This window comes from Gobio gobio (assembly GCF_949357685.1).
Source record: "Gobio gobio genome assembly, chromosome: 5".
NCBI lineage: Eukaryota > Metazoa > Chordata > Actinopteri > Cypriniformes > Gobionidae > Gobio > Gobio gobio.
This window is the reverse complement of record NC_137101.1, coordinates 22407300-22420412: the sequence shown is the minus strand read 5'-3', so window position 1 is coordinate 22420412 and position 13113 is coordinate 22407300. Positions and strand designations below refer to the sequence as shown.

Below are 13113 nucleotides of genomic sequence, written 5' to 3'. Positions count from 1 at the left end.
TTAGAAGAGAATCCTTTTGGGTTCAATTGAACATCACTCATCTCGGTAGTTCTGCCGTTTTCTTGTTTACCATCAGCAACATGGCTGTCAGCTGCAGAGTTCAGCTCATTGACCAAATGTGTTTAGACAAGCATCATTATTAATAATGCATATAGTTGGCACACATTAGCTACATTTTAAGGCATTTCACGGCATTGTCGATAGTGTAGTGACGTACTATGAAGCACAGCTCAGACAGAAATCATGCAGCTTTCAGTTGGTCAACGAGGTCTGGAATTTGCCTGTGAAATTTTGCTGAAAAACAGTAATTATGACTGCACCTTTAGACATTTGAACAAGCCTGTAACTTGTGTATTTAACTTAATCGTATTTATCATACTACTTGCTTTTACTTTCTAATCAGATTTAGATTTTTGCCTGGATGACAAAAACCCATTTTAGCACTCAACAATGAGGATGACCTACTGATTTGGGAGCAGTTACTGTTATATTGTGTTGAATCATGTACATGAATTAGTTTTTTTGGGTGGTTGATTTGGTTTATTGGCTGCTTGTCAACTTATTAGAGTATTTAATTATACCATAATTTAGGGATGCACTGATTTTGTCTTTACATGTTATTTATATTGGCCGAAAAATCTAAATCCAAATGTTGATAATTTTGAGTGCCTGATTACAAAAGCAAAAGTCTCCGCATTAAAAGCCATGTCCCAAGCACTTCAACATAAATCACACACATACCATACAGTACAGTAGCCTTGTTTGAACCAGTGTAAGATTCCTTAACTTTCTTTATTTATAAAGAATGTATGTATGTATATATATATATATATATATATATTATAATATAATTAATATAATATAATATAATATAATATAATATAATATAATATAATATAATATAATATAATATAATATAATATAATATAATATAATATAATATAATATAATATAATATAATATAATATAATATAATATAATATATACAGACATATGTATGTATATAAAAAAAAATTATGCAAACAAGTCATTGAACAACATTACTTGTATATAGAGTATCAAAATGAATGAGCCATATTCTAGACTGCACTTGTCTTGTGCAGATGTTTTTTTTTTTTTTTATATATATATCTGTTACATCTCCATGTCTGTTTCTAATCCATGCTTTTCTCCAGCTCTGTCAAACTGTTTTGAATGGAGATGTGATGACTTGTTCGCTATTGAGTCATTACATGTCTGGTCTCTGTACGTGCCTGTCTGCGACCATCAGTGATGTGGGATTTGGATGCAATCCTTGCTATTATTACTAACATTAATAGTCAGATTAGCTCCCAAATGTCTCGAGCGTATAGCCGAACCGTCAAATAAAAAACAGACCTCATGTCTGTCTGGATCAGTTTGACGCCCACATACCAAATCTGTCTTCATTACACGCTGATGACGTTCTTACAGCTACCCTGTGCATTTTCAGAAAGGAATTTACAGTGCGTTTTTTTTTTTTTCCTACGCTACACACAAGTGCTCCAAGACTCCAGCATGGTGCTCAGAAGCACTTTACAGAATTAGTTTAGAGTAATTTCCCTTGTCTTGTAGCTCAAAGTCCAGCTCTGCATTCCTTGATGTGGTCACGGACTCTCACACCTGTCAGGCCTGAACAATTACAGCCATTAAGGGATTGCCATTGTTGGGCTGTGGGAATTGCTTGGCTAGGCTTATAATAAACATGGTGTGTTTTGAGGCCAGAGGGAATGCTTGCTTGCCTTAAGGGGACTGGGTAGGACACATATTATCCCGAGGCAGGGAATGACATAAGGCAGTGGGCCATATTTGGGTGCCCATGAAAGGTCATGAAAGGATTAAACACATTTTGTATCAAGTTAATTACCTAGAATGACAATAAAATTACAATGATCTATGGGGTTGTTAATCGAAAACCGATTCTAATTCTTGAATTGGATACTTAAGATCAGGAATCGGATACTTGTTGTTAAATTAAAATGCAATTCCTCCTATCATTTCCTTTTGTGTGCGTTTTGATGTCATTTTTAAACCATTCAAGCGCAGGTAGACTTGCACACTTTTTTTGTGTTGGACAGAAAGCCGTCTCGCATATAGCATGAGAACTGAGTTCTCAAGCGGACAAATACACACACAATGGTCAAAATATCCTTGTAAGTAGTATATTTTTGTCTTAAGTGAACATAAACAGTTTATAAAGCAAACACATTTGTAACCGTATATTAGATCCGTGCAGCTCTTAAAGTGACAGCAGCCTAATAAACCTGCTGCTGTCTGTTTTTAGCGTTAACCAAACAAGACAGAATTCACTCGCTGTTCTTGACTGAATAACTTTTGTAAGTATATTTGTAATGTATATTTTTATTTATGAAGTGCAGTCAGTTATTTTACATTTGTTTAGTTTCTTTACCTACCTGAAAATGTGTATATGTCAATTTGACAATTTGTATCTTTGTTCAGCTGTATCTATTTGTGCTATTGTTAGTGTTTACTTGTCTTTAAGAATGCTTGAAATTTATGTTAGTTAGTCAGGCTAGTTGTTTCTGCTGTCGAATTTTTGTTAAAATCAAAGGCAAAAGGTCCTTGTGTTGGTGTTCTTTAGCTTGTTGATTTGTGTTCCTGATATTCAGCTGCAGCAAAATGTTTTGCAAAAAGCCACATTTGCCATATCATTGTTAGATGCACAATAGTCACTCATGGCAAGAAAACAAACAAAATGTATGAATCTTGTTTGGTTTTACAAAAAAAAGGCGGCTCCAGTGGTGTGCTATTCTATCTAGCTTTAATAACATGATCGCTTAGGTTGGGAAATATGACCAAAAAGTAAACCACAGCAATAAGCTTGGAGGAAAAAAGTTCTCAAGTAATCAAGTAAATGGTCAGTTAATAAAATAAGAACTTCTAAACAACTGACTATAGGACAAAATAAATACCACATAAATATACAGATACAAACAGTGCTTTAAATTTAGGTAGGCTACTGTTTGTTTTTCCCCTGTTGTTGTTTTTTTAACATTAATTACACAGACAGGAGCGGGTATAGTCTAGGCTAACTGGAACTGGAAGAACTGGAGAACTGTTAGCTGAAGAATAAAATCCATTTTATGCGTCTGTGGTACAATCGGAAAGACTCGCGCTAATAACACGAAAGCTGATTGTCTGCCATATAAGAAGCATTTTGGTCTCAATTGTAATACAGCTATAGTATAACACCCTGGAATAAACACACACACAGTCACACACAATATCGATATTTCGATATGTATCGATACTGAAATATCTGAAACGATACAATATTCCTTTTCTACAGTATCGATACCAGCCGCGCTCTCCTCTCTTACTGACAGCGAGTTGACACGCACCCGCCTCCTCTCATTCAGTCCGGTTAAAGCCCCCTCTGACATACAAGGGCAAAAATTAGCTCCTTTTTCCAGCTTATTAATGGTCAAATACACTCAAAAAATGTCTCAATGTCCATCTTGGTGAGTATTAACGTAAACAGTCGTAAACAGTTCAGGAAGAATGAGTAACAGGACCAGTGTTTGGGATCCATGCGTGCGTCGGTCTTAAAGGGACAGCAGTTATTTATTATTCAAACTACAAAAAGACAAACAATCACTTACTGCTCTTGACTCATTAACTTGTGTAACTTTAATGGATCAATCTGTATTTCATGTTTTATAATGAAGATTATCCAATGTTATTTTAAATGTGATTACTAGACCTACCTGAAAAAAAGCAGTCTATTTCATTTGTATCTTTATTCTATTGTATTTATTTGTGCTATTGTTTGTAATTTGTTTATTTGTTCTTATTTTATTACTGTTTACTCGTCTTTTTAAATTCAATTTGAAATCAAGCTTCCTTGTGCTGTATATAAGCTAATTCAACACAATTAGTTAGCAAATATTTGTGAGATGATTGTAATGGTAATTGATCAACGTTTATGAGCAAATAAACATGAAATTTCTCAAGAGCAATTTTTGAAGGGGACACAAATTATACAGCCAAAATCGTACTTAAGGATATGTGTAGCCTACCAAAAAAAAAAAAAAAAACTTTTTGTACTTATTTGGCATTTTGGTGCAATGAAAAATTATGTAATGTCCATTTTTCTTTTCTCTGTCATTTTATCTGACCAACAACACAAAGTGATAGTTGTTTACTAAAACTTTTATAACTTTTTCTGATAATGAGTGTCCCGTTTAAAAAGAGAAGCACGTCTGTATTCCACAAATAACACACATGAACTACAACCGTTTAGGATCTGTGCATTTAATACGATTAAGGTTCACTACGCAGTCATATTATAATTATTAAATTATCTTGCGTCCTCCACATAGTATTTTATACTATATTCAGATATTTAGATATTCAACTAAAGCAAGCCCTCTGATCTGCCACTTATGATCATATTGAGCAAAACCCAACACAGACTGACGGAGCGGCCGTGCGCATACTTTCGGTTTAATTAGCGCTAATTCGGGGGCTGGTTGCTTGAATTTTGGGTTCATTAGCCTATTATTCTTAATGAAAAACACAACAAGAAAACCGTAGCCTACAATGACACTCCCTTAACTAACTGTCACCGTCCCACAGGTGGGACGCCTGGTGCTCTTTTTTTGATCGCCTTTTTTTCATATCATATATTTAAGTAATTATCACAAGTTAGGTATCATTTGAAAGCTTACAAACTCAAAATTCATCCTGTGAAAACCGTTTTGAAATCGGACATTGTGTTGCCATGGAAACGTTACTCTAAATTATTCTAGTGGGCTCCTCCCCTAGTGGGCGCTGTCATGTTTCATATTACAACAATTATTTTAACTACTTTATATTCAAAATCTTTTCCAATCTTGACAAAACGCATATTGTCGGAAAGGTCTGAGTCTCAAGGGTCCATATTTGGTGACTGTTTTGTGATGGAAGTAATATTTGGACAGAAATTTACAGGAAAATGCATCAAAACGACAATAAATGGAATTTGAATGACACCCGGCGAAGTAAAAGTGTCTCTTCCGCTCTTCGCTCCGGTGGCTATTTTTGGTACAGCACCCTAAACAAAATCTCATGGGGACTTCAATTTTTGTGATATCAACTTCAAATTTGGAACACAAATTGGTTAGACATATGGCTTTGATTTTATAGTAATTTTATAGTAAATTCTTTTTTGTAAAATATATATTTTATATGAAATAAAAAATTTAGTACAGTATTTTTCATTTACAGTAAATTTAAACTTCTATAACTATTTCATACTTTCATATTTTGAATTGCTTTCACTTCAGCAATAATCTGCAGAATGTCGTCTTTAAAACGAGACCAAACTTTGGTCTATATTCCAAAGCATTCTTGAATTACAGCCCTTTAAGTTTGGATAGTGCATTTTCATGTGTATTCTCAAAAAGGGGGGTGACAGTTAAAGGGTTAAATAGGCGCTTTTACATTTCGCTTTGAAACCAAATCTTCCGCGATCATCTTGTCAGCTGTTTGCTCGTTCGGCTCGTGCTGTATTGAGCAGACTCGTTCAGTTTTTAATTGTTGTGTCTGTTCTCTAACTGAACTAAATTATTTTATTAGCCTACTATAAAAGTGAAAACGACGGTGGCCCGGCCGGGGCAATGCCGCAGTGGGCAAGTGATGTTAACAGTGTTTTAAAGAGAAAATAATCACCTCATCTGATGTTTAAAGTGAATAAAATAGCTTTGACAGCTAACTGGTGTTTCACAACTGCTGTCTGAAGAGCTTGTTCTCTCCCCAAACTTGTGGTGGTAGTTGTTTACGGTCTATGGTTAACGTTAGTTGAGGTGCGCGGTGGATCGAACCACTATGGGGCAAAGGGGGGGAACTCAAAATGTTTCTATTTGTCCCGTTTGCGTTTGTATTGTTTTACTACTTAGACATTATTTTAATTGTATATCATTATATTATTTACAATACACAGCATGGTTTTTAGGGGGGGACAGGATGTGATTTACGCCCCTGTATGTGAGTGACAGTTTTTAGGGAATATTGTCCTGCCCTTGTGCTGGTGCACAAGTCATGAGGGAAGAGATGCCGTTGCAATGGCAAGTTCATGTTTCTAATTTAAGATTATCTGGGCACATGAAAAACATTAATTAAAATTATATGCACAAATAAATGTATAATAAACACTGAAATATTCCATAAATAAAAAGCCACAAAAAACCTGTAAAAGGTGTTCAAAAAGCCTGTGACTAGCTGTTTAGACAGTCCTGGTTTCCTCTACCAAGCTTGACAAGGCCCTGATAAGAGCGAAGAGGCCCACACGTTTCAGTACTGTAAACAGCCCAAATTTGGGCAAGGATTTCAACTAGATAGTCGTGTGCCCTGAACGTGAGGCTGGTTTGTGTGTTTTCTCCTTTGTCTATGGTATTGACAAGGCAACCAGCCGTAAGACCAGGAGATTTTATGGGCAAGCATTCAAGAGGGGAGCACGTGGAGAACCGAGGTTGGACGCTACTCAACGTTGTGAGTTTAGTCTGGCAATGGGCACTGAAAGGCCCATCTCATAAGAAAATTTGCTAGTTAACATGATCGCCTTGACCTAAAACTGTGTTTGCCTATTGTAGGGATGAAGAAAAAAATTTATTGAATTGGTGAATGAGGGTAAAGTCAGTTTTTTTCTGTCAGTATTGGTATATTTTTGTTTGCTTCACTCTGTTCAAGTCATGCTTTCAAGAGGCCTTCACAACACAATGGTTGCTCTGGGAACACATCTAATATAGCATGAATGTAAATTATTCCTGTAATGGGAGAGCTGAATTTTCAGCATCATTACTCCAGTCCTCAGTGTCACATGATATTTCAGAAATCATTCTAATACGCATATTTTTTATCAATGTTGACAATGGTTGTGCTACTTAATTGTAAACCAAGATACATGTCTTCACTGTCACTTTTGATTAATGTGTCCTTGCTGAATAAAGCTATAAATCCATCTTAGTAAAAAGATTGGAAGAGTCAAAGTCTGACCTCAAACTTTTGAATAGTAGTGTCTATATATTGTCATAGCAGTGACAACGCTAGTCTCTATCAAGCTCTTTTGTCTCATCGAGTGGTGACATGCTTTAATTACAGACCTCCATATTTCCCGCAAGGGATTTTGGTTACCTGATGACATAATGTGTCTTTGTTTGGAGGAATAGGTTCCCACTGAAGATTAATGTTTGAGCCTGAAGCTCACTTTTGGGTTTATGAAACTGTGTTTTGCTAAGGCTCTTAATCTGAACCTGAATATGCTGCATGAAAACTGTTTTGTAAAAGTCAATATTTTTATTAGGTTTACTCTAGATGGTACTCTTGCTTAGAACTCCTGTCGTCTTTTTTCAGGCCTGCATAGATGATAATGTAGACATGGTGACCTTCCTTGTGGAGCATGGGGCCTGCATTAACCAGCCAGACAATGAGGGCTGGATCCCCCTTCACGCCGCTGCCTCCTGCGGATACCTCGACATCGCTGAGTAAGTACCGCTTCTCCTCCACAGAAAATATAAAGTTGTTTCTTCATCTTCAGGCAGTTTTATGTCCCAGGGGTTGATTCTTCCTATTAAAATGAACTAATTTTAACTTTTTTTTAAAAACCGTAATTTTTTTTTTTTTGCTACAATGCTTATCCAATGTTCTAGTTTTTGTTTAATCGTTTTCACATACTAAAATATAAAATAATTAAAAAAAGTATAAAATAAGAGTTATAGTTGTATACACATTATGTATATAATGTGTGTATATGTGTGTTTTAAAAAAAAACAAGCAAATTTATTTCACAAAAATTGACACACACAAGTACCATCCCCTTTACTAACATACACATAAATTGTAAGAATATGACTAATACTGATGAATAAACAGTAGGTAGGTAAGGCTATCAAATAGCTGTCCCAGACTAGTTTTTGTTAATACAATAAAGTTACTATGAGCCACCAATCATTTAAAAATGTACAAAATAACACAAATTGAAAATAAAGTGGCATTTTGGGGTTATGGAAACAACAGTTAATTTGGTGAATACACAATACCAATATGAACTGTTAACCCTAAAAGGGTCGACGTATCCTGGGGAATACAAACATGTGATAGGCTTTGGGGAGAGGCCGGGAAAGTGTAGTTCTCATTCTTGGTTTCATGTTGTGAATAAGGGATTTGACGTGAGGAAATGTTCCCACCGGTTAATCGACGTGTGACAACACCGATAAAACTTTAGCAAAACTTTTCGCTAATTTTAAACAAAGTAAAATGTGCACGGCCGCTCGGGTATTCATAACAGAGCGGTGCGGAGCAAAGCGAGTGATTTTAATGAATTCATATGAAAGTTAAGCTTCCGTAGGCATGGACTGAAAACACGCCGGACTGGACACGCACCGTGAATGGATGTGCGGCCGTGAATGAATGACAGTGCAGCTGTGCATTGACGCTTGTGTGGCCATGCTCGTTTTACCAATTCGGGGGCGGGTTGCTTGAACATTTCATTTGTACATAGAGTCTGGCCACTCTCCATTGACGAGCGTTAACTTCCTTGAAGGCGGGTACTCTGTTGAAGTTTAAAACTATTGGATCTGCCCAGAGCCACTCTGATTCTGCCATAACCAATCGCTAACGTTTGGTCGTGACGTATGTCATCTCAAACTAGCGCAGACATCAACGTCATCGTTCTCAGCCACTCCCTATTTTTGCTGATTGGACCGGTTAAAATTTGACCGGAGAAAACCAGAGAATATACCGCAATCCCAGACGGAGTACTGAAGGAAAATGAAAATTGAGCGGTTGTATGTAGGAGGGCGGAGCCAGGCTATTGAATTGTGGATTCATTAGCCTCTTATTCTTAATGAAAAACACAACAAAACGGTACAATGACAAACTCACTTAAATAGACACTTTTACATTTCACTTTGAAACCAAATCTTCCGTGATCATCTTGTCTGTCAGCTCTTCGCTCTCGTACGTCTCCTCTCACTCTGGTCGCGCGCACGCCCTTCTGGGAGAAGAGCCCGTACAAGGACATTCTGCCCTTGTTGACGTCACGCAGACCTATACTCCAAAAAAACTTTCCGAAACTTGAGAAACCAGAAAGAGAGTATTTTTGGCACAGAAATACTCCTTAAAACGTCCAACTTATTTTTTACATATGAACGCATTTTTCAACTGAAAAGGGACAAGCTCAAAACGTTTTAGACCCCGTTTACACCTGTATTTAGCATCGTCTACTTGTGATCCGATTGACCAAAGTGCATCTTAATACCAGATGTAAACAGGGCCAATATGACTTGGAAAAAGCCAAAACTTGAAACTTTGTCCATGTTTAGCATGGGAATCCAAGTTTTTAACCGTGTAAAAAGCTCAGTATGCATGAAACCGCATTTCACCCCCCCTTTAAAAACAACATTCCCACCTGTAGTGGCAAATCTACTCGCCTTCAGATAAAAGTTGATATATTTCACATATTTAAAATATAATTGAGGGGACTTGCATATTTAAAACATTGTTGTTAAGCATTAGCTTATTACGTTTTTGTTGAAATTTTATTAAAACACTTTTTTTTTTTTTTTAATAACCAGTCTTTAAATGTGAGTGTTTAGTTTAAGTTATGAGAGAAAAAATTATTAAAGAATTTGGCTAAAATGTTGTAATACGGATTGCCAAACAGTCATTCTTTTTTCAATACATTTTTCCAAATAATGCTTTTCTTTAAAACTTTCTATTCATTAAAGAATCCTGAAAAGAAATGAATCGTTTTTACATAAAATACCACACAGCACAACTGAAAAAAGTCATGTGACACTGAAGACTGGAGTAATGATGCTGAAAATTCAGCTTTGCCATCACAGGAATAAGTTACATTTCAAAATATATACAATAGACAATGGTTATTTACAATTGTAATGTTTCACAATATTAGTATTTTACTGTACTTTTGATCAAATAAATGCAGCCTTGGTGACCATAAGACGTATAAAAAAAAAAAATTCTAACCTCAAACTTTTGAATGGTAGTATACAATATGTACAACGTTTGATTTGTCTACTAACAACGTTTGATTTGTCTACTAACAATGTTCAATAAACAAGCAACAGTGTGACAAGTGCATTTTAAGGCCTGTTTCACACTGCATGTTTTAGCAGGGCGTAAGCAGCGCATATTTTTTTGCTCCCCATGTTAACAGATTAGCAGGGGTGTCCAACCCTGGTCCTGGAGAGAGATATACCACCCTGCAGATTTTAGCTCCAACCTGAATCAAACACACTTGAACCAGCTAAGCATGGTGTTCAGGGTGCTAGATAATTACAGACGGGTGTGTTGGAGCAGGGTTGGAACTGAAATCTGCAGGACGGTAGCTCTCCAGGAGCAGGGTTGGACACCCCTGGATTAGAGCATTCACACCGCACGCAGAGTTGATAGGGTTTTTTGCCAGCTATGTGTAGGGCTGTGACGGTGGCAGCGTTTTACCACCGCGGTGGTAATGGACCAACTACCGGCGGTGTCGCGGTGGTTGGGGGGCCGGGTAATAAGCACCTGACACTTTTTGTAAAAGGTCTGAAGAGTGAATTTTATCTTCCACAGGGTCAAGACATTTAGGCTATGTTTGAGTTTGTGCTGCCAGAGAAAGCAAAACTAAAATCACAGGAGTGTGTGAAATGCGCTATACAAATAAACTTGACAAGCCTTACTAAGTCTAATAACAAGCACAAACTGCGTTAAATAGAATTTGAAGTAAAAAGGTATCTGTCCTACAGTGTTTTTTTCTACTTTAACACAGTAAAGGATGCGAATAGGTATAATAGACCTAATTATTAACAAACGAGAGGAAGAAACATTTATAGTCCTCTGCGAAAATGGGTGAAACGCAAGTGAAGATTTGGGAAAAGAAATGAGATGTCCATGTCCAGTGGGATGAAATGGAGTAGGCCTATTGTTAAAATTAGTGGAAAATCGGGTGACCATATCACAAAACAGAATAAAAAAGCTGACAAAGCTTAAATTGGGCTCACATAGCGTAACTCTCTTATTCGGCATGAATCCATACGTTTCCATGGCTGTAGTAACATCCATACGCTTCCAAGTAACATTTAATTGCTAGCCAACCTATTATTTCTTTTGTAAACAAAGTTTTGTGGTTCACTCCGGTGGTAATATTCACATAAAACAGCATTCACCTACAAAAAAAAAGTGTTTTAGTGGACCACCGCTGGTGCCACTGCGGTGGTGCGGTTGTCAGGTTTACCGGCACAGCCCTAGCTATGTGTAACCTGGTTAAGAGGTCAGCCCAGGCTTGAAGCCCCGAGCGACCCCTGTTCTCACGCTACACCATAGTGATGGATTAGCACCTAGCCTGTGCTGAAATCATAGCTTTGGTGCATATGATTTGACACTCAATCCAGTTCCATTCATTGAGTTATTCTTCCTGTACTAAGAATTGATAAACACATTCTCTTCTATGAACTGATGATGTATTCGGCTGTTTAAAGCTCTGTTTCATAACCTAGTGATCTGTATTGCTGCCCGCTACCTACATACGCACATTAGCCTTCTAAGGCAGTTTCCTGACCGTCATTATAGGAAACACTCTACATAGGCAGCACCTCAATAGGCCGCACAAATAATGCTGCATATGAGACAATTGACAATGTGAATTGATGTTGGCATTTTGCTAAGCCATGGGCACAAAATGCTCTAAGCCCAAAATATAACTCATACAATTTTATTTCATTTTTATTTATACTTTTCAGAATTGAATGAATATTGATTTATAGGTAATAGCTTTTTCTCATCCGCCATATTGAATTGGTGTTTTTTTTTGTTGTTGTGCTTTTTGCAATGTGTTCTGGTATTCTAAAGTGATTTATAATACCACATCAATTGTGATTAGTGTTGTCATGAACATTACTTGATTGGAGTTCAGACTTTGTCTTCGTTGCTGTGTTGTCAGTTTCACTCTTCGATATGAGGTGGGCGTTTTTAATATTGAATTTCTTGCTTGAGCTATATTGGAGGCTTGAGATCTGTATAGGGAACACAGCACTCTAGAGAAAATATCAGCTGACTTTTAAATAGGGCAAACAGTAAAACGGAACAAGCTTACTTTTGTCCTGTATATTTGGAGTACTCTGACCTGTTTTGTGTATGTTGATAGGACTAATATTTCCAGAATACGAAATGGCAGTTGTCAATGGTTAATGTACAAAATGTACAAAACACGTACGAAAGCCTTATGATTTAGATATACAATTTACAAATATACACATTTTTTACATGCAAATGGTAATTTCCCAAAGTTTCTTAATAAACATCCTACATTTTTAAAATGGACAAAGCGTTTTGGTGTGGTCATATTAGCGATATTTCATGACAAAAAAGGTCTGTTGTCTATTATCATTCATTAGTGTAGCAATGCGTGCAGCACAACTCACACAAAATTAAAAACCAAGCATCTTTTGTTGGTCAACACGACAAATCTGCGTGAAACCGTTGCAAAATCTGTGTTGATAATTTCCCTATCTCATGGATTCCTATTGAAATGACTGGATTTTGCCAAAATTAACTGAACCGCGGCAAGTATAGAACATGGAAATGTGTCAGAACCTTAATATGTATAAATTAGGAATGGGCTAGACTGGTTGATTTAGTTTAGTCGTCCAACAACCGACTAGTCAGTTAATTTGTAGTTTTGCACATGCCTAGTATAAGCGTGTTCTCTATAATTGACCACCCTGCAAGACGTGTTTGATTCTGATGTCTGTTTTTTTACGTTGACAGAAATGAATCGCAGCACAGCAAGAACAAAGAAGGCACATCACATTGTTGTCGAATGACCAGTTTCAAACAAGTTGCAAAGAACAATAGTTCAAAAGTCAAGGGCTTAGTATTCTGTATTTGCAACCAAGTTTTGCAAGAGGGTTTGATTCATATTAAGAAACTGCTAGTTGAGCTGCTTTGAATATGTAAGAAGATCCAGACTGTTGTAAGGACAGGTCTGTGCGGTCTTGCTCCTTAGTGCTGTGGTTCTTGAATCTGATATATGAGTAGTGAGGTTAGTGAGGGCGATGTGGTGTTCACGCCAAGGTTAATGCTGAAACGGTC

At 36.8% G+C, this 13113-nt stretch overlaps 1 protein-coding gene across 10 annotated transcripts in view; it reads left to right on the top strand.

Annotated features, from left to right (window-relative positions):
• ppp1r12a (protein phosphatase 1, regulatory subunit 12A) overlaps positions 1 to 13113 on the top strand; it is an 88273-nt gene that overhangs the window by 38069 nt on the left and 37091 nt on the right. For all 10 annotated transcript variants that reach the window (XM_079816842.1, XM_079816843.1, XM_079816839.1 and 7 more), the window contains exon 2: positions 7372 to 7502. In XM_079816842.1, the coding sequence (XP_079672968.1) occupies positions 7372 to 7502 (131 nt within the window). The remainder of the gene's footprint in view (positions 1 to 7371; positions 7503 to 13113) is intronic.